This window comes from Saccoglossus kowalevskii, chromosome 1 (assembly GCF_978046115.1).
Source record: "Saccoglossus kowalevskii chromosome 1, keSacKowa6.1, whole genome shotgun sequence".
NCBI lineage: Eukaryota > Metazoa > Hemichordata > Enteropneusta > Harrimaniidae > Saccoglossus > Saccoglossus kowalevskii.
The window spans coordinates 46465597-46485575 of record NC_140641.1 but is presented as its reverse complement, the minus strand read 5'-3'; the positions used below and the strand labels follow the sequence as shown (position 1 = coordinate 46485575).

General features: G+C 38.3%; 1 protein-coding gene across 3 annotated transcripts in view; it reads left to right on the top strand.

Annotated features, from left to right (window-relative positions):
- LOC102804159 (uncharacterized) overlaps window positions 1–19979 on the top strand; it is a 50962-nt gene that overhangs the window by 1628 nt on the left and 29355 nt on the right. Inside the window, exons 2-6 of one of the 3 annotated variants that reach the window (XM_085502633.1) lie at window positions 9091–10370; window positions 11028–11114; window positions 12509–12589; window positions 12851–12997; window positions 14250–14411. In XM_085502633.1, the coding sequence (XP_085358759.1) occupies window positions 9105–10370; window positions 11028–11114; window positions 12509–12589; window positions 12851–12997; window positions 14250–14411 (1743 nt within the window). In that variant the 5' untranslated portion in view covers window positions 9091–9104. Of the gene's footprint in view, window positions 1–9090; window positions 10371–11027; window positions 11115–12508; window positions 12590–12847; window positions 12998–14249; window positions 14412–19979 lie in introns of all 3 variants that reach the window. The other 2 variants (XM_085502629.1, XM_085502637.1) reach the window with 2 other exon arrangements.

Here is a 19979-nt window from a genome sequence, read left to right as displayed (position 1 = left end):
GCATTATCGAATTTTCACTTAAATCATACTATTTTCAACATCTGTTGTTCAAATTATTGCATTTTTTACTCGAGTAGTACAATTTTTGAAGTAATTAGGATATTTTAATTTAATGACTTTCTTTACAAAATTCGAAATTCTGAATTTTCGAAACTGCTTGTAAACGTGTGCAGTGTTCTCCCCAGACCCTAAGCCAAGCATCGTGGCTAATTTACATAACAATACATCTTATTTGCATAATTTTGTTTGCATAATAATTAGTTTCCCCAACAAACATTATAACTGAAATAAAGAAGAGATACATATCTCGTATATTTTTTAGGGGGGGATTTGTTTGTTAAATTTGTAAAATCTGTATGAAGAAATTAATAAATCAATAATGACATTTTTTTTTCTACAACGGCATTTCAAAACTAAAGTCAGCGATTTTTTAGCTCCGCTGTCGACTTTGTCGAGCGGAGCTTTATCATATGAGTGATTGTCCGTCGTCGTCGTCGTCCGTGTCAATGTTTTACTTTTTCGACTTCTTCTTGAAAACTACAAGCCTGAATGCTTTGATACTTGGTGTATATGTACCTTGGGTAGACCTCTCTCAGATTTGTTCATTTCATGATGATATCTTCAATTCTCTAATTTTGGTGAATATTTTTGGTAAAAAGTGATATTTTCGACTTCTTGTTGAAAAGCGCAAGTCCAATTGCTTTGATATTACATATATAGGTACTACATGTGGACCTCTCTCAGATTTGTTCATTTTGTAATGATATCTTCAATTCTCTAATTTTGGTGAATATTTTTGTAATTTTTGGTAAAAAGTGATATTTTCGACTTCTTGTTGAAAACCGCAAGTCCAATTGCTTTGATATTACATATATAGGTACTACATGTGGACCTCTCTCAGATTTGTTCATTTTGTAATGATATCTTTAATTCTCTAATTTTGGTGAATATTTTTGTCATTTTTGGTAAAAAGTGATATTTTCGACTTCTTGTTGAAAACCGCAAGTCCAATTGCTTTGATATTACATATATAGGTACTACATGTGGACCTCTCTCAGATTTGTTCATTTTGTAATGATATCTTTAATTCTCTAATTTTGGTGAATATTTTTGTCATTTTTGGTAAAAAGTGATATTTTCGACTTCTTGTTGAAAACCGCAAGTCCAATTGCTTTGATATTACATATATAGGTACTACATGTGGACCTCTCTCAGATTTGTTCATTTCATAATGATATCTTTAATTCTCTAATTTTGATGAATATTTTTTTAATTTTTGGTAAAAAGTGATATTTTCGACTTCTTGTTGAAAACCGCAAGTCCAATTGCTTTGATATTACATATATAGGTACTACATGTGGACCTCTCTCAGATTTGTTCATTTCATAATGATATCTTTAATTCTCTAATTTTGATGAATATTTTTTTAATTTTTGGTAAAAAGTGATATTTTCGACTTCTTGTTGAAAACCGCAAGTCCAATTGCTTTGATATATTATACATATAGGTACTACATGTGGACCTCTCTCAGATTTGTTCATTTTCTAATGATATCTTCTGTTCTTTAATTGCCATGTGCATTGCTAACAGCGGAGCTATCTCAGCCGACAGGCTGCTTGTCATTGATCTATCCATTATTTGTGTAACGCTACGATCACCGTAACATTGTCAGCTGACGGCATTGCGTTGAACGGGTATTCACCGCTGCTGTTGCGATCATCGGTCCCTGACTTTTTTGTTTAAAGCGCGGCTCCGCAATCCCAGGAATTGCACCAGTGTATCATGGGAAATGTAATTTGCATGGTCCGCCCAGTTGCTTACATTTCAACTGAAGGCGTTAATTCCGTAAGCTAACATCGTGCATTACGCTATAATCTGATTTGAAAGGACTTGCTGAATCCCGTTGTTCGACGTTCACTCTTTTGAAAGCCGTTTTCTGTGTTTGTTTCGCTCGTGGTCGACTGTGAAGCACAATTTCTGTAAATGGCGTTACGGCATTGTAAGGTTCTCTCCGAATTGAACTCATGCCTTTGCTTTCTTGCTACTAATTGTACTAATATGTTACAAGTGCGACCTTTTTATACAATGTATTTATTCATTCACAACCCGTACATTACGAGCGCGATGTATTCATACTACGTACTGCGCTATGTTGCCTCACACTTCTAACGTCCACTGTCATGAAATCGTATTGTCCAAAAAGGGAAACTATTGTTTATTTGCACTTGTTTCCGGAAGCATAGCAGAACTTCGCATACTTGAAGTCAAGTGTACGTGTTTGGCTGGACATTTGATTGCACCTTTACCGTGTAACAGCCAACATGCACAAAATAACGATACGTGTCTCGGAAGCACAAGAGGCCGCGATACGCGCTCTATTCTCCCACTCTGATTGGGATCTAGTTTACGAGAACCAGGCGGAGGAAGAACTAGATTTAGATGATAGTGGATTGGAGCCTGATCTGGTTGTTGAGAGAGTCGTCGGGCAAAACGAGTGTGGGTTGTGTCTTAGTCAACCTTGTGTGACAACAAACAGGCAAGATTGGTTGGGAAATGGCCAGGGTCCGTGTGACAACGCTGCTATTAGGCGTCGTTTATTTCAAAAAGTATTGGACGATGCTCGGACAACGAAATGCGTGGACTGACGAAAGATACATCCAGCGCAAGTCACAACTTATGATGGCTGATGACGTTGTGGTCACACAAAGAGAAGTGATGCCGGAGTGTGTTATAAGACAGATACGCGGACTGTATCCCAATCTCCCAGGCGTGCCTTATAAGAGTCATCTCTGGTACTGAAAAAAATATGTGTCTTTCATTGATACAAACGAACCAAACGGCCCTTTTCAGGGCCAACCAATATTCCAAAAAGAGAACTACCGTATTGCCAATTCCTTGCATCATGAAATAACTGTAGTTTATTTGAATGACCTACACAATGTAGTTGTCGTACAACGTTTGCCACAATGTGTCTTGTCGGCTAGGCAATAATGACGTTATGCAACGTCAAAAAAAAAAAAAAAAAAAAAACTTCATTATACGTATACGGCTGTGCGGCACGGGTCCGACGCCAAACATACATAAATATATGCGCGGCTCATACTAGTACGTGGCAAAAAGGGCTAAATATTTCACTGCGGGGACATGTTTCAGGGAACATTATAATTTTTTGTGAGACCTTTCAATTTATTTATTTCGAGAACGAAGAGAAATTTGAGAAGCATACTCGACATATTGTCGGGGACGTATTTGGAACTCCCTCGACTCTTTTCATCGATATCGGAGTGAAAACCATTTTTTTTTATTTTCCCAGCCCTGTAACCGCGAATGTCTTTCTTTGCGCACACACACTACATAAATTTTTGGTATGTTTACGCAAAGTCTCTCCCCTCTCGCGCATACCCCAGCTCGTGCGATTCGCACTCGCGCGGGTCGGACCGCTTCGTGGAGCGCCGACGATGTCCCCTGAGATGAACGGACGGACAAACAGCTCACAGCATATCATTTCTTATTAGCTCCACGATATCACTTACATGATCAACTCCGTAATTACATAAGCATACCTAGAGATTGAACAAACAACTCGGAATTAACACCTTACATTTACATAAACCCATGACTGACAGCCAGTTTGAGCAGTCAAAACGACTGTTTGAATCATGCTTTTCCGTCGCTTTTTCGCGGAATTCACACTGACATCGCACCGAACTCGTAAATTAACATCGCAGTTGTATCGCGGACATATTCATGTTTGTGTACGACATGAAAATAAAGCACCACAGGCGTTAAGATTGCCGAAAAGAGTGATTTTGCGGAGCACCCCGAAGAGTTGTTTCACGCTTGAGTGTCATTTGCATACTGAAAAGTGGCGGCCATCTTTCCTTTTATACACCCAGACCCGCGGTTTAAAAATACACTAACTTAGAATGTTTGCTTAATTAAAACGATTCATTGATGATTAACTTAGAAATTACATCAAAATCGCCAACGAAATGTTGTTTTTAAACATCGCGGAAAAACATGCACTCTGCGCCATCTTTGTTACCTCAATCAAAATCTCCGTTGTAACCCAGCATGCATCGGTTGTGATGTCACTACATGCGTTACGTCGCCTTAGGGTGGCGTTCCTCGGTAATGACGCACTATGAATGAGGTATTTCTAGAGGTCAGGGTTCGTTTTTTTCTCGTCTGCAGTTGAATAATTTTTAATTCGATTTATTTACAGTTTTTTTTTTCGATGCGACTTAATTTCACTTGTTTTTTTAATTCTTGGTAATTAGTGTCACTGGCGATGAAGTAGTAAAAACGCAATTAATCGCAGTATTTTGGGTTTGCCAGCTCCGCACCCTTGACAGACTTGGTAACTGTAGACTTCCGTTTTTATCACAGTTTTTCTCAGGCTAACTATGTACAAAGGCGGGATTACCTTTCGATCAATACATGTTATTGTTTTAAAGATGTGCTAGACGAGGCTGACACTTGTAAACAATACAATGTGAATAAGCATCGTGGGCAGGATTTCGAGGATCGCGGGCGAAACAAAAGCGACGTGGCTGTTTGTCTGAGCGACGCGGGCCCACGGTGCTTGAAAGGCCTGGGAAGAACACTGGTGTGACAATCGTCCGACAACGAAAATGGCTGACCCGATCTTATTTTGATTGCTTTATTTTCACCCGATTTCTCAAAAATAAAACATGTATTGTTCAAATTGTTGCATTCGTTACTTGAGTCATGCCATTTTCGAAGTAATTAGGGTATTTTATTTTGATAACTTGCTATAAAAAAGTCGAAATTACGAATTTTCTAGAATGTTTGAAACCGTGGAAGTCAGCAGCTTACACCGGAAATGGCTGACCCGGTCTGTTTTAGATCGCTGTATTTTCGCCCGATTTCTCAAAATAAAAACATCTGTTGTTCAAGCTATTGCGTTTATTAAATAATTTGGGCATTTTAAGTTGATTACATGCTTTAAAAAAAGTCGAAATTCTGAATTTTCTAAACTATTTGGAAACGTGTGATACTAAGTGGAAAACTCATTAACATACAATTAGCATATTCATGACTGTCGCTTCAGTAGTCACGCAGGGAAACTCGCGTGTTTTGCGCGATTTCACGAGTGCTGCCGACAGTACAAATAAACAGATGGTTGTTTATTCGTTAATAGGATTGTGAGATTATTTGGAGGATTATAACCCTGGTTAAAACAAAAGAAATGATGTAGTTGCATGTCCCTCTGTTTTTACATTGTAAGGTCTATGGTTGTACCTAATGCTCTGCTCATACATGTTTGAGACCATAAACAGTCCCCTAAAAACACGTAGACAGTGTTCTCCCCAGGTTGAGAGGCAAGCATGGCGGTCTAATGTACATGCTAATTTGCATACTAATTTGCACTCTCACAAAAACAAACGTACAAGACAGTAATAAATTGTATGAGAGACTTTATTTAAATTACATAATATTTTACATAATATACCATAATTTGACAAGATCGTCATTTAATGTGAACTGTTCCATAAAACTTAGTCTAAACTAATCCTCCTTGACTTTGTTGTGCTCCAAACATTGGCTGCCTTACTGTAGTTAAACTCGTCATAGACGTGCACGGGACTTTGTTCCATAAAGAAGATCCACTCTTTGCAATCATGTTGTGCTTTGAGCATTAACTGCACAACATTCCTAGTGGGAAAAAATGAAAAATAATAAAAAAAAAACAATGAGGATTGAGGTTCAAATAAATGTAAACATAACGATTGAATTGTGCCACGATCGGGAACCCAGTGTCGTATGGATAGCATTTCGTCTGCAAAACCTGTTGTTTACATGTTGGTTTTGTCAGGTCAACGACAAGGAGACTCGGGAATTTCGAGGAAAAAAAACATGAGGTTACTATTCAATTAAAATTAAAACGTAATGATAAAATTATGTATACAAATCGGGATTCCATCAATCATAGCTCGTGACGATAGCAGCTGTCGTTCGCAAGACGTTGACAGGCCGCCATCTTGGAAATACCTACACAGGTCAACATGTGACCGGAAAATTACAAAAATTCGATTAGTTTTTTTGCTTGGACAAATTATAACATACGCGTACCCATTAATCTATGAAGATATCCATAAATAATCTAAAAAAAGTTTACAGTAACGAGTAATGTTTTTTTTTCATGCTGTATCTATACCAGCCTCGTGTCTAAGATGTTGATTGAAATCGGTGTAGGCCTACCATGTTCGGTGTTCTTACGATCCGCAAAACATACACACACTGGCATTTTATTTCTAAAATTATGAAATCTTACCTGAACAATCTGAAGTTGACCTTAACCAGGGAAAGTCTTCTTCCACGACTCATCAAAACCAGCCTCACGCCGTTTCTGTGTTTCTACACGCTTTCGTTTCTGTGCTGTGCTAGCGGTGATTGTACGTTTTAGCTGGGCGGCATCACCTTTCTTTCCTTTACATTTTTTTGTCATATAGCATCTCATTGTTTGCAACTTGAGTGACAATTTGTTCCCCATTGACAGCGTCTATACTTCACATGTGTTTAACAATGGGACTGTTTAATTTGTCCCGGCAAGTTCAAACTGCCGTGGCGTTGACGGTGATAATTTATGCAGCGCTACGTGTGAGCGGTTCAAATGGATGTAAACAATGTGTCCTATTAGCATGGCGGTGAAGTTGAAAGCATGGCGGTCCGAGCCCAAGCGTGGTGGCCGGGTCGCCAAGCATGGCGGTGCCGCCATGCTTTGTTCTATGTGGGGAGAACACTGCGTAGAAGACGACATGGAGGTAAAAAAGAGGAGTCCAAGCCAAGCTTAGATCAAAGGTACCAGGATGGTCGCCGCTGTTTGTAGATCAGGGAGTTCATTTGTCGAACGGACCAAGGAGGACAGTTTCCGCTTAGCGCAGTGAGGATTACGATGCATTAGCATACTACGGACGCCTTTGACAGCATTTGGTGATTTTCGTGACAATTCTAGTCAAATTCTTATAAACAAATATGGCGACGGTAGATAACGTGCACAAGTTTGACTGAAACTGCCAAATGCTTCAATTCAGAAAACGTAAACGAACTCGAAGAGCATATTACAGACTAAGAATTGTTTTGCATATGCTGTAAACAAAAAAATGAAGCGAATTTTTACCTCTATGCACTGCCATAGGAAGTAGGACATGCACAGGATATAAAAGTGTCATTTCGAACCTCAAAATTCAGTCTCTGGTACAACGCGGTGCGGTCTATGTCATGCACCATTGCAAAGATCATTAAACAAGCTTTATTTTGGACTAAAAAACAGTACTAGCAAGGTTTCGAAACAATACCATATTGCCGATTCAATAATACAACGGAAAATTTTCTGAAAAACGAAAAATTACATAAACTTAACATAAAATTCTCTAATTTTCAAAATTCCAACGTTCCCGTTCTCACAAACACGATTCCTCTACGTATAAAATATCTGCGCATGCTTTATGTCCTTTAAGATTTACTGCGACACCGTAAAAAAGACCTTGGAGTTTTGTACTGTACGCAGCAACGCTTTGAGGGTAAATGACGCGTCGGCGACGATCCTGGGGTGAAAGGACGATAAGACAAAGGGAATTATAGGATTAAACTTGGCTAAAACAAAAGAAGTTTAGAAGGATTATTTTGGCTGTGACTCCTTCTCTTTTTACCTCCATGAAGACGGAAAGGAGGGTATTTCAACATTTGTCACAATATTCTTACCTCGTAGTGTTCACATTCAGGCTTGCTATATGATGTTGTAATTTATCAATATATACCCTATTGTACATGAGATATCATGTGTAGTGAGACAAATGAAGACATCCTGTTATCAAATCGGTGCTAGACTGATTTTACTCGGGGAGTAGTTTTTCACTTTAGAAATTAGTAACCTTTTCTGAATTCTGTGATTTGAATTGTGTAAACGCTTATACCCCATCATTTCAAAATTGTGTCCCATATTTCAAGAAACTACATGTTATTCTTGAGCTCTCTAGACAAAACTTTTGCAATGTAAAACAAACTTCACAGCTTGTCAGCTCTTGATCACTCTTTTCTACGAACAATTCAAAACTTGCACATGTGCGTTTTATTATCTGCCATATTTAATTTTTTCAATGGTAATTATGAATGCTGCCTATTTTGCAATTCAGAGCGATAAACCATGAAATGTGCAGCAAAATGATGCAATTGAAATTGAAACTCACTCTGTTAGTGAATTAGTGTTGGATGATAATGTCACATTTGATGTGGGAAAGTCGTTCTGTTTAGTCTGTTGCCGAATGACTCAAGGCAGTCACGGAGTGCGGAGTGGCAATAAAGGTATCTGTCAAGGTTGGAGGAAATTCAAACTGCATTGTTCAAAGACATTTTCGAGGGTAAAATGCAACAAGATCAAAAATGTATTTTTTGTATACTAGTATACTGCAGCACACATCCCTATGAAGATGAGTGTATAATTGAATTGGTATGATGTTGTATGTCCAGACACTAGTTATATCATGTATGCCTAAATAAATATGTGAACTTTTGATGCCTTTGTTTCTATGACTTATGCTGACTATTTGCTCTGAAGATGATACTTTTCAGGCTTATTGGGGAGGAGGATGTGAAATATGTGAAATGAAAGACTAGTGTATACATAAGAAAAATTAGCTCAAAACAAAAGACTCAATTGAATGTCAGTTTATTCTTTTTATGGTGTTACCAATATTTTGCATAACAATTATTGCACCTCTTCTGAATTTTGTCACAGTAATTAATTCCCCGAAACATTGACATCTGATTCACATAATACTGTAATTTGCATGAAAAAACAGTGTTCATTACCTCAATTGTATTCATGGTGATAATTATTGTTTATCTACCATTACAGAGTAGAGCTTGACATTGTAATGCTACTTTTCATGACAAAAAAAAAACATTTTAGTGATTTGTTTCAGCAGCTTTAATGTGTTTTTCAGTTTCATATAATTTTGTGTAAAAGTTATCTATGCATTGTGTTTGTGTCTGGACCATAAATTGTACATACTATGCTGTTATACACTACATGGCTTCATTTACATTATATTATCTGTTTTTCAGATTGACATAGAATAATGCAACATTCAAAGGATGAAGGGGGTGATCGGAAGAAGCAGTTGGGGCAGCAGTTGCTGCAAATGATGATGGAAAATGTAAACCAAAATCATCTCCCATCTGATACTCAAGTGAAGCAAATGATGCAAATAATGCAACAGGAGTTCGCTTCGCAGATAGAGAAACAACAGAATCAGCAGTCAGATTCGTTTCAGCAGTCTGACTCTGCAGCATATCCCAACAGGTCACCACCCTCCCATTCCTATACACCAACAAATACTACAGACTATAACCATGAACGGACTGTTTACCAACAGTCTTCTCAGGGCATGCAAATTCCTACACTTGGTGCTTCACAAGCACAGAGATCACCACTGTTGCAGAATCCTGTACCACAGAATAAACCATCCGTTCAAACTGGGCAGAATCAACAATCATTGCCAACTGGGCAAAATCAGTCATATTTGGCTACTGTGCAGGATCAACAACAATTAGCTACTGGGCAGAATCAGTCATATTTGGAAACTGGATCAAATCAACAATCATTGCCATCAGGGCAGACTCAGTCATATTCAACAACAGGGCAGACTCTACAGTCAATGGCATCAGGGCAGAATGAGTCGTATTCTACAACAGGGCAGACGCTACAGTCAATGGCATCAGGGCAGAATCAGTCATATTCAACAACAGGGCCGACTTTACAGTCAATGGCATCAGGGCAGAATCAGTCATATTCAACAACAGGGCCGACTTTACAGTCAATGGCATCAGGGCAGAAACGGCCACTTTTGCCAAATGTGCAGACTCAGCCACTTTTGCCAAATCCTGAACAGTCTGATAAAGCAGGAATTCAAAATCTGTTAACTTCCTTAGAAGAAAAGTTGAGATCTGGAACCACAACCCCCCAAGCAGCTGCTCAGATTAGAGCTTTGCATGGAAAAATATCTCGACTGGTTGCACTACAGACTAGTGCACAGAGTTATAGTGGTGGTGGTGGTGGTGGTGGTGGGCAGACCATAGGTGCATCACTACTAGAGGCTTCTATGCCATCTTTCTCCAGTATGGCAAACCGTCAAAGCTTGCTGCAATCTGGTTTTAACACACAAGTGTCTAGATTCAGAGAGCCAATGCAATCACCAATTGGTATCATTGATAAGCTCCATGATTATGGTTACTCTTTGAATCTACAATCAACTAGACAGACTGCTGGCAATCCCTGGTATGCTGGCAACAGTTCTAGGATGGCACAAATGAATTATCCAGAAAGCAGAAAAAAACGTTATTCGGTAGGATCACTGTTTATATTATTGTCTGAGAATCTATTTATTGCATGCTTGATTGTGTGTGTTGGTTTTTGTGTAGAAGAACCACACACTGCGATCATTCCTTGAAAAAACCACACAGTGCAACCATTTTCTCCGAGGCTTTTATAATAGTTGGCTAATTCAGCTAATCTATAATGACTCAACAAGAATGTGAATTGAATCTCAGTTGAGGACAACCTGTCAGTTACCAAATAATGTGGCTAATTTTTGTGAAAACATTTTAGCATTAGTGATTGTTTTGATGTTTTGCTATTTGACTAATGGGCATCTTGATATGTTGACATAGCACACCAATATTATGACACATGCCTGTTCAGGGTGATTCATGTTATTTATAGTATTGTGTGATATATTTTACTGTCTACATATTGGTGAATTGTTGTCACCTTCCACACACACACACACACACACACACACACACACACACACACACACACACACACACACACACACACACACGCACAATAATTGCAGTCATGGTAAAGCCACACATTGCATCATGTAATGAAAGCTACCATGCTTTGTATATGAAAACTCACAGTACTTTGGTTTCACTTGTGTTTTGATTTTATGTTCGTCTATTACAATGAGATAACAAAATATTTTATCCAATTTTAGGAAGTGGTAGATGGGAATATTATTTTTCAAGTTGTACCAGGGAAATGGAGGTGCACTGTTTGTAAAATATTGTTGACATCTTGGCCTGTAAGTAGTAATTGTGTTTTCTCAGATGATGCAGTCCTGACAAGCTGAATTATTAAAGTTATACTCTGGGATTGTTCCTAAATTTAATTCTTATTTGACTGTTTGAATTTTACTTGCCAACACTTTCATGCATGTTTTCTGATGTAACTGGACTCGTATACAATCACCTCTATTCTGATGTGACTAGATTCACATACAATCACCTCTATTCTGATGTGACTAGATTCACATACAATCACCTCTATTCTGATGTGACTGGATTCACATACAATCACCTCTATTCTGATGTGACTGGATTCACATACAATCACCTCTATTCTGATGTGACTGGATTCACATACAATCACCTGTATTCTGATGCGACTAGATTCACATACATTCACCTCTATTCTGATGTGACTGGATTCACATACAATCACCTCTATTCTGATGTGACTGGATTCACATACAATCACCTCTATTCTGATGTGACTAGATTCACATACATTCACCTCTATTCTGATGTGACTGGATTCACATACATTCACCTCTATTTTGATGTGACTGGATTCACATACATTCACCTCTATTCTGATGTAACTGGATTCACATACAATCACCTCTATTCTGATGTGACTGGATTCACATACAATCACCTCTATTCTGATGTGACTAGATTCACATACATTCACCTCTATTCTGATGTGACTGGATTCACATACATTCACCTCTATTTTGATGTGACTGGATTCACATACATTCACCTCTATTCTGATGTAACTGGATTCACATACAATCACCTCTATTCTGATGTGACTGGATTCACATACAATCACCTCTATTCTGATGTGACTGGATTCACATACAATCACCTCTATTCTGATGTGACTGGATTCACATACAATCACCTCTATTCTGATGTGACTAGATTCACATACAATCACCTCTATTCTGATGTGACTAGATTCACATACAATCACCTCTTCTGATGTGACTAGATTCACATACAATCACCTCTATTCTGATGTGACTGGATTCACATACATTCACCTCTATTCTGATGTGACTAGATTCACATACAATCACCTCTATTCTGATGTGACTAGATTCACATACAGCTCGGGCAAGCTCATAGTCTGTATGTATAGTAGCGATGATCTTTCAAAAGACCTTGCCAAAGTCACCATTCAATCTGAGAACGATGCTTCTACATTGACAGACGGAATCTAATGATCTATGTGCTTTGTTTATAGCACTTCTTTTCTTGTCTCACATCCACAAGTGTCTTTTTGTTGCACAAGACAATTTTCATGAATTTTGCTGGACAATGAAAATCAGCAAATTTGTAAGCAGTCAATATATTTCTGTTAATGCTGAATTTACAACAGTGTGTATCATATATTTTTATTATATAGCAACTAACTCTACATGCAAAAAGTCCCTTGCACACCTCAAACAAGCAGCATGCTCAGAGACGCTTTAATGCTCCTAGAAAGGTAAGTGTTTTCTCATAATCTTATTAGCCTTTCCATGCTATATTTTTTTCTGCCAAGATTTTAATGTGACATTAAGTATAACAAATGTCTCCTGGCTGTAGATGTTGACATTATATTAGTTAGCATGGTGACAAAATGTAGTTGTGCCATATTTGATGACATCTACAAACTGCAAAATGCAGTGACTTTTAGATAATTTGCATATCACTACATGTTAAAAGTGGTACATTTATTTAATCTGAGCTATCTACTTCACAGCAGTCATTTGGCAAAAATGCAGCGAAGATCGTTGAAACGTACAAAGGTAGAAAAAGACAAGTTTCAGATGGTAATGCTGGTGATGGTACCAAAAAGGCTAAAACACAATCGTATTGTTCAATATGTGAAGTGGAATGTGGCAGTGATAAGGTAAAAATGGGATGGCACAGTGGACAAGTGGAATGTGGCAGTGATAAGGTAAAAATGGGATGGCACAGTGGACTGACAAGTGAATGTGGCAGTGATAAGGTAAAAATGGGATGGTACAGTGGACTGACAAGTGAAATGTGGCAGTGATGAGGTAAAAATGGGATGGCACAGTGGACAAGTGGAATGTGGCAGTGATAAGGTAAAAATAGGATGGCACAGTTTACTGACAAGTGAAATGTGGCAGTGATAAGGTAAAAATGAGATGGTACAGTGGACTGACAAGTGAAATGTGGCAGTGATAAGGTAAAAATGAGATGGCACAGTGGACTGACAAGTGAAATGTGGCAGTGATGAGGTAAAAATGGGTTGGCACAGTGGACTGATAAGTGAAATGTGGCAGTGATAAGGTAAAAATGAGATGGCACAGTGGACTGACAAGTGAAATGTGGCAGTGATAAGGTAAAAATGGGTTGGCACAGTGGACTGACAAGTGAAATGTGGCAGTGATAAGGTAAAAATGGGTTGGCACAGTGGACTGACAAGTGCAATGTGGCAGTGATGAGGTAAAAATGAGATGGTACAGTGGACTGACAAGTGAAATGTGGCAGTGATGAGGTAAAAATGAGTTGGCACAGTGGACTGACAAGTGCAATGTGGCAGTGATAAGGTAAAAATGGGATGGCACAGTGGACTGACAAGTGAAATGTGGCAGTGATAAGGTAAAAATGGGATGGCACAGTGGACTGACAAGTGGAATGTGGCAGTGATAAGGTAAAAATGGGTTGGCACAGTGGACTGACAAGTGAAATGTGGCAGTGATAAGGTAAAAATGGGTTGGCACAGTGGACTGACAAGTGAAATGTGGCAGTGATAAGGTAAAAATGGGATGGCACAGTGGACTGACAAGTGAAATGTGGCAGTGATAAGGTAAAAATGGGTTGGCACAGTGGACTGACAAGTGAAATGTGGCAGTGATAAGGTAAAAATGGGTTGGCACAGTGGACTGACAAGTGGATTGTGGCAGTGATAAGGTAAAAATGAGATGGTACAGTGGACTGACAAGTGAAATGTGGCAGTGATAAGGTAAAAATGGGTTGGCACAGTGGACTGACAATTGGAATGTCAGGTGACGTTTGGGGCATATACATTTGTACTAAAGTAATCCATTGGCATGGTGACAATGACATACATTTTGATATGAATTTTTCACAAGTGGCTCTATGGATAATAAGTTAATATATATTTCTTTCAGACATTTCAGGTACATCTCGCTGGAAAGAAACATTGTTCCAAAGTTGAGTCTGTTATGGAAAAAGCCAAGATTGCCAGTGCTAACAAAAATAAGACAAATGGTGAACAGACTACAGTCAAGTTTTATTGCTCCACATGTGATGTAGAATGCCCAAGTGAAAAGGTAAGAATAGCATTCCACACATTGTGCGTCAAGGCCTGGTGCCAGGGAGAAACATACTTTCATGTACGTTTTCTGATGTGACTGGATTCACATGCAATCACCTCTATTCTGATGTGACTGGATTCACATACAATCACCTCTATTCTGATGCGACTAGATTCACATACATTCACCTCTATTCTGATGTGACTGGATTCACATACATTCACCTCTATTCTGATGTGACTAGATTCACATACAATCACCTCTATTCTGATGTGACTGGATTCACATATAATCACCTCTATTCTGATGTGACTAGATTCACATACATTCACCTCTATTCTGATGTGACTAGATTCACATACAATCACCTCTATTCTGATGTGACTGGATTCACATATAATCACCTCTATTCTGATGTGACTGGATTCACATACATTCACCTCTATTCTGATGTGACTAGATTCATATACAATCACCTCTATTCTAATGTGACTAGATTCACATACATTCACCTCTATTCTGATGTGACTGGATTCACATACAATCACCTCTATACTGATGTGACTAGATTCACATACAATCGCCTCTATTCTGATGTGACTAGATTCACATACAATCGCCCTATTCTGATGTAACTGGATTCACATACAATCACCTCTATTCTGATGTGACTGGATTCACATACATTCACCTCTATTCTGATGTGACTAGATTCATATACAATCACCCTATTCTGATGTGACTAGATTTACATACAATCGCCCTATTCTGATGTGACTAGATTCATATACAATCGCCCTATTCTGATGTGACAAGATTCACATACAATCGCCTCTATTCTGATGTGACTAGATTCACATACAATCGCCTCTATTCTGATGTGACTAGATTCACATACAATCGCCTCTATTCTGATGTGACTAGATTCACATACAATCGCCCTATTCTGATGTGACTGGATTCACATACATTCACCTCTATTCTGATGTGACTGGATTCACATACATTCACCTCTATTCTGATGTGACTAGATTCATATACAATCACCTCTATTCTGATGTGACTAGATTCACATACAATCGCCTCTATTCTGATGTGACTAGATTCACATACAATCGCCCTATTCTGATGTGACTAGATTCACATACAATCGCCCTATTCTGATGTGACTGGATTCACATACATTCACCTCTATTCTGATGTGACTAGATTCACATACAATCACCTCTATTCTGATGTGACTGGATTCACATACATTCACCTCTATTCTGATGTGACTAGATTTACATACAATCGCCTCTATTCTGATGTGACTAGATTCACATACAATCACCTCTATTCTGATGTGACTGGATTCACATACATTCACCTCTATTCTGATGTGACTAGATTCACATATAATCACCTCTATTCTGATGTGACTAGATTTACATACAATCACCTCTATTCTGATGTGACTGGATTCACATACAATCACCTCTATTCTGATGTGACTAGATTCACATACATTCACCTCTATTCTGATGCGACTGGATTCACATACATTCACCTCTATTCTGATGTGACGAGATTCACATACAATCGCCTCTATTCTGATGTGACTAGATTCACATACAATCACCTCTATTCTGATGTGACTGGATTCACATACATTCACCTCTATTCTGATGTGACTAGATTTACATACAATCACCTCTATTCTGATGTGACTGGATTCACATACATTCACCTCTATTCTGATGTGACTAGATTCACATACAATCACCTCTATTCTGATGTGACTAGATTCACATACAATCACCTCTATTCTGATGTGACTGGATTCACATACATTCACCTCTATTCTGATGTGACTAGATTCACATACAATCACCTCTATTCTGATGTGACTAGATTCACATATAATCACCTCTATTCTGATGTGACTAGATTCACATATAATCACCTCTATTCTGATGTGACTGGATTCACATACATTCACCTCTATTCTGATGTGACTAGATTCACATACAATCGCCCTATTCTGATGTGACTAGATTCACATACAATCGCCTCTATTCTGATGTGACTAGATTCACATACATTCACCTCTATTCTGATGTGACTAGATTCACATACAATCACCTCTATTCTGATGCGACTAGATTCACATACAATCACTTCTATTCTGATGTGACTTGATTCACATACATTCACCTCTATTCTGATGTGACTGGATTCACATACAATCACCTCTATTCTGATGCAACTAGATTCACATACAATCACCTCTATTCTGATGCGACTAGATTCACATACAATCACCTCTATTCTGATGTGACTGGATTCACATACAATCACCTCTATTCTGATGCGACTAGATTCACATACAATCACCTCTATTCTGATGTGACTAGATTCACATACATTCACCTCTATTCTGATGTGACTAGATTCACATACAATCGCCCTATTCTGATGTGACTGGATTCACATACAATCACCTCTATTCTGATGTGACTAGATTCACATACAATCACCTCTATTCTGATGTGACTAGATTCACATACAATCGCCCTATTCTGATGTGACTAGATTCACATACAATCACCTCTATTCTGATGCGACTAGATTCACATACAATCACCTCTATTCTGATGTGACTAGATTTACATACAATCACCTCTATTCTGATGTGACTGGATTCACATACATTCACCTCTATTCTGATGTGACTAGATTCACATACAATCGCCTCTATTCTGATGTGACTAGATTCACATACAATCACCTCTATTCTGATGTGACTGGATTCACATACATTCACCTCTATTCTGATGTGACTAGATTTACATACAATCACCTCTATTCTGATGTGACTGGATTCACATACATTCACCTCTATTCTGATGTGACTAGATTCACATACAATCGCCTCTATACTGATGTGACTGGATTCACATACATTCACCTCTATTCTGATGTGACTAGATTCACATATAATCACCTCTATTCTGATGTGACTAGATTTACATACAATCACCTCTATTCTGATGTGACTAGATTCACATACAATCGCCCTATTCTGATGTGACTAGATTCACATACAATCGCCTCTATTCTGATGTGACTAGATTCACATACATTCACCTCTATTCTGATGTGACTAGATTCACATACAATCGCCCTATTCTGATGTGACTAGATTCACATACAATCACCTCTATTCTGATGTGACTGGATTCACATACATTCACCTCTATTCTGATGTGACTAGATTCACATACAATCGCCCTATTCTGATGTGACTAGATTCACATACAATCGCCTCTATTCTGATGTGACTAGATTCACATACATTCACCTCTATTCTGATGTGACTGGATTCACATACAATCACCTCTATTCTGATGCAACTAGATTCACATACAATCACCTCTATTCTGATGTGACTAGATTCACATACATTCACCTCTATTCTGATGTGACTGGATTCACATACAATCACCTCTATTCTGATGTGACTAGATTCACATACAATCGCCCTATTCTGATGTGACTAGATTCACATACAATCGCCTCTATTCTGATGTGACTAGATTCACATACATTCACCTCTATTCTGATGTGACTGGATTCACATACAATCACCTCTATTCTGATGCAACTAGATTCACATACAATCACCTCTATTCTGATGTGACTAGATTCACATACATTCACCTCTATTCTGATGTGACTGGATTCACATACAATCACCTCTATTCTGATGTGACTAGATTCACATACATTCACCTCTATTCTGATGTGACTAGATTCACATACATTCACCTCTATTCTGATGTGACTGGATTCACATACAATCACCTCTATTCTGATGCAACTAGATTCACATACAATCACCTCTATTCTGATGTGACTGGATTCACATACAATCACCTCTATTCTGATGTGACTAGATTCACATACAATCGCCCTATTCTGATGTGACTAGATTCACATACAATCGCCTCTATTCTGATGTGACTAGATTCACATACATTCACCTCTATTCTGATGTGACTGGATTCACATACAATCACCTCTATTCTGATGCAACTAGATTCACATACAATCACCTCTATTCTGATGTGACTAGATTCACATACAATCGCCCTATTCTGATGTGACTAGATTCACATACAATCGCCTCTATTCTGATGTGACTAGATTCACATACATTCACCTCTATTCTGATGTGACTGGATTCACATACAATCACCTCTATTCTGATGCAACTAGATTCACATACAATCACCTCTATTCTGATGTGACTAGATTCACATACATTCACCTCTATTCTGATGTGACTGGATTCACATACAATCACCTCTATTCTGATGTGACTAGATTCACATACATTCACCTCTATTCTGATGTGACTAGATTCACATACATTCACCTCTATTCTGATGTGACTGGATTCACATACAATCACCTCTATTCTGATGCAACTAGATTCACATACAATCACCTCTATTCTGATGTGACTGGATTCACATACAATCACCTCTATTCTGATGTGACTAGATTCACATACAATCGCCCTATTCTGATGTGACTAGATTCACATACAATCGCCTCTATTCTGATGTGACTAGATTCACATACATTCACCTCTATTCTGATGTGACTGGATTCACATACAATCACCTCTATTCTGATGTGACTGGATTCACATACAATCGCCCTATTCTGATGTGACTGGATTCACATACAATCGCCCTATTCTGATGTGACTGGATTCACATACAATCACCTCTATTCTGATGCAACTAGATTCACATACAATCACCTCTATTCTGATGCGACTAGATTCACATACAATCACTTCTATTCTGATGTGACTTGATTCACATACATTCACCTCTATTCTGATGTGACTGGATTCACATACAATCACCTCTATTCTGATGCAACTAGATTCACATACAATCACCTCTATTCTGATGCGACTAGATTCACATACAATCACCTCTATTCTGATGTGACTGGATTCACATACAATCACCTCTATTCTGATGCGACTAGATTCACATACAATCACCTCTATTCTGATGTGACTAGATTCACATACATTCACCTCTATTCTGATGTGACTAGATTCACATACAATCGCCCTATTCTGATGTGACTAGATTCACATACAATCACCTCTATTCTGATGTGACTAGATTCACATACATTCACCTCTATTCTGATGTGACTGGATTCACATACAATCACCTCTATTCTGATGCAACTAGATTCACATACAATCACCTCTATTCTGATGTGACTAGATTCACATACAATCGCCCTATTCTGATGTGACTAGATTCACATACAATCGCCTCTATTCTGATGTGACTAGATTCACATACATTCACCTCTATTCTGATGTGACTGGATTCACATACAATCACCTCTATTCTGATGCAACTAGATTCACATACAATCACCTCTATTCTGATGTGACTAGATTCACATACATTCACCTCTATTCTGATGTGACTGGATTCACATACAATCACCTCTATTCTGATGTGACTAGATTCACATACATTCACCTCTATTCTGATGTGA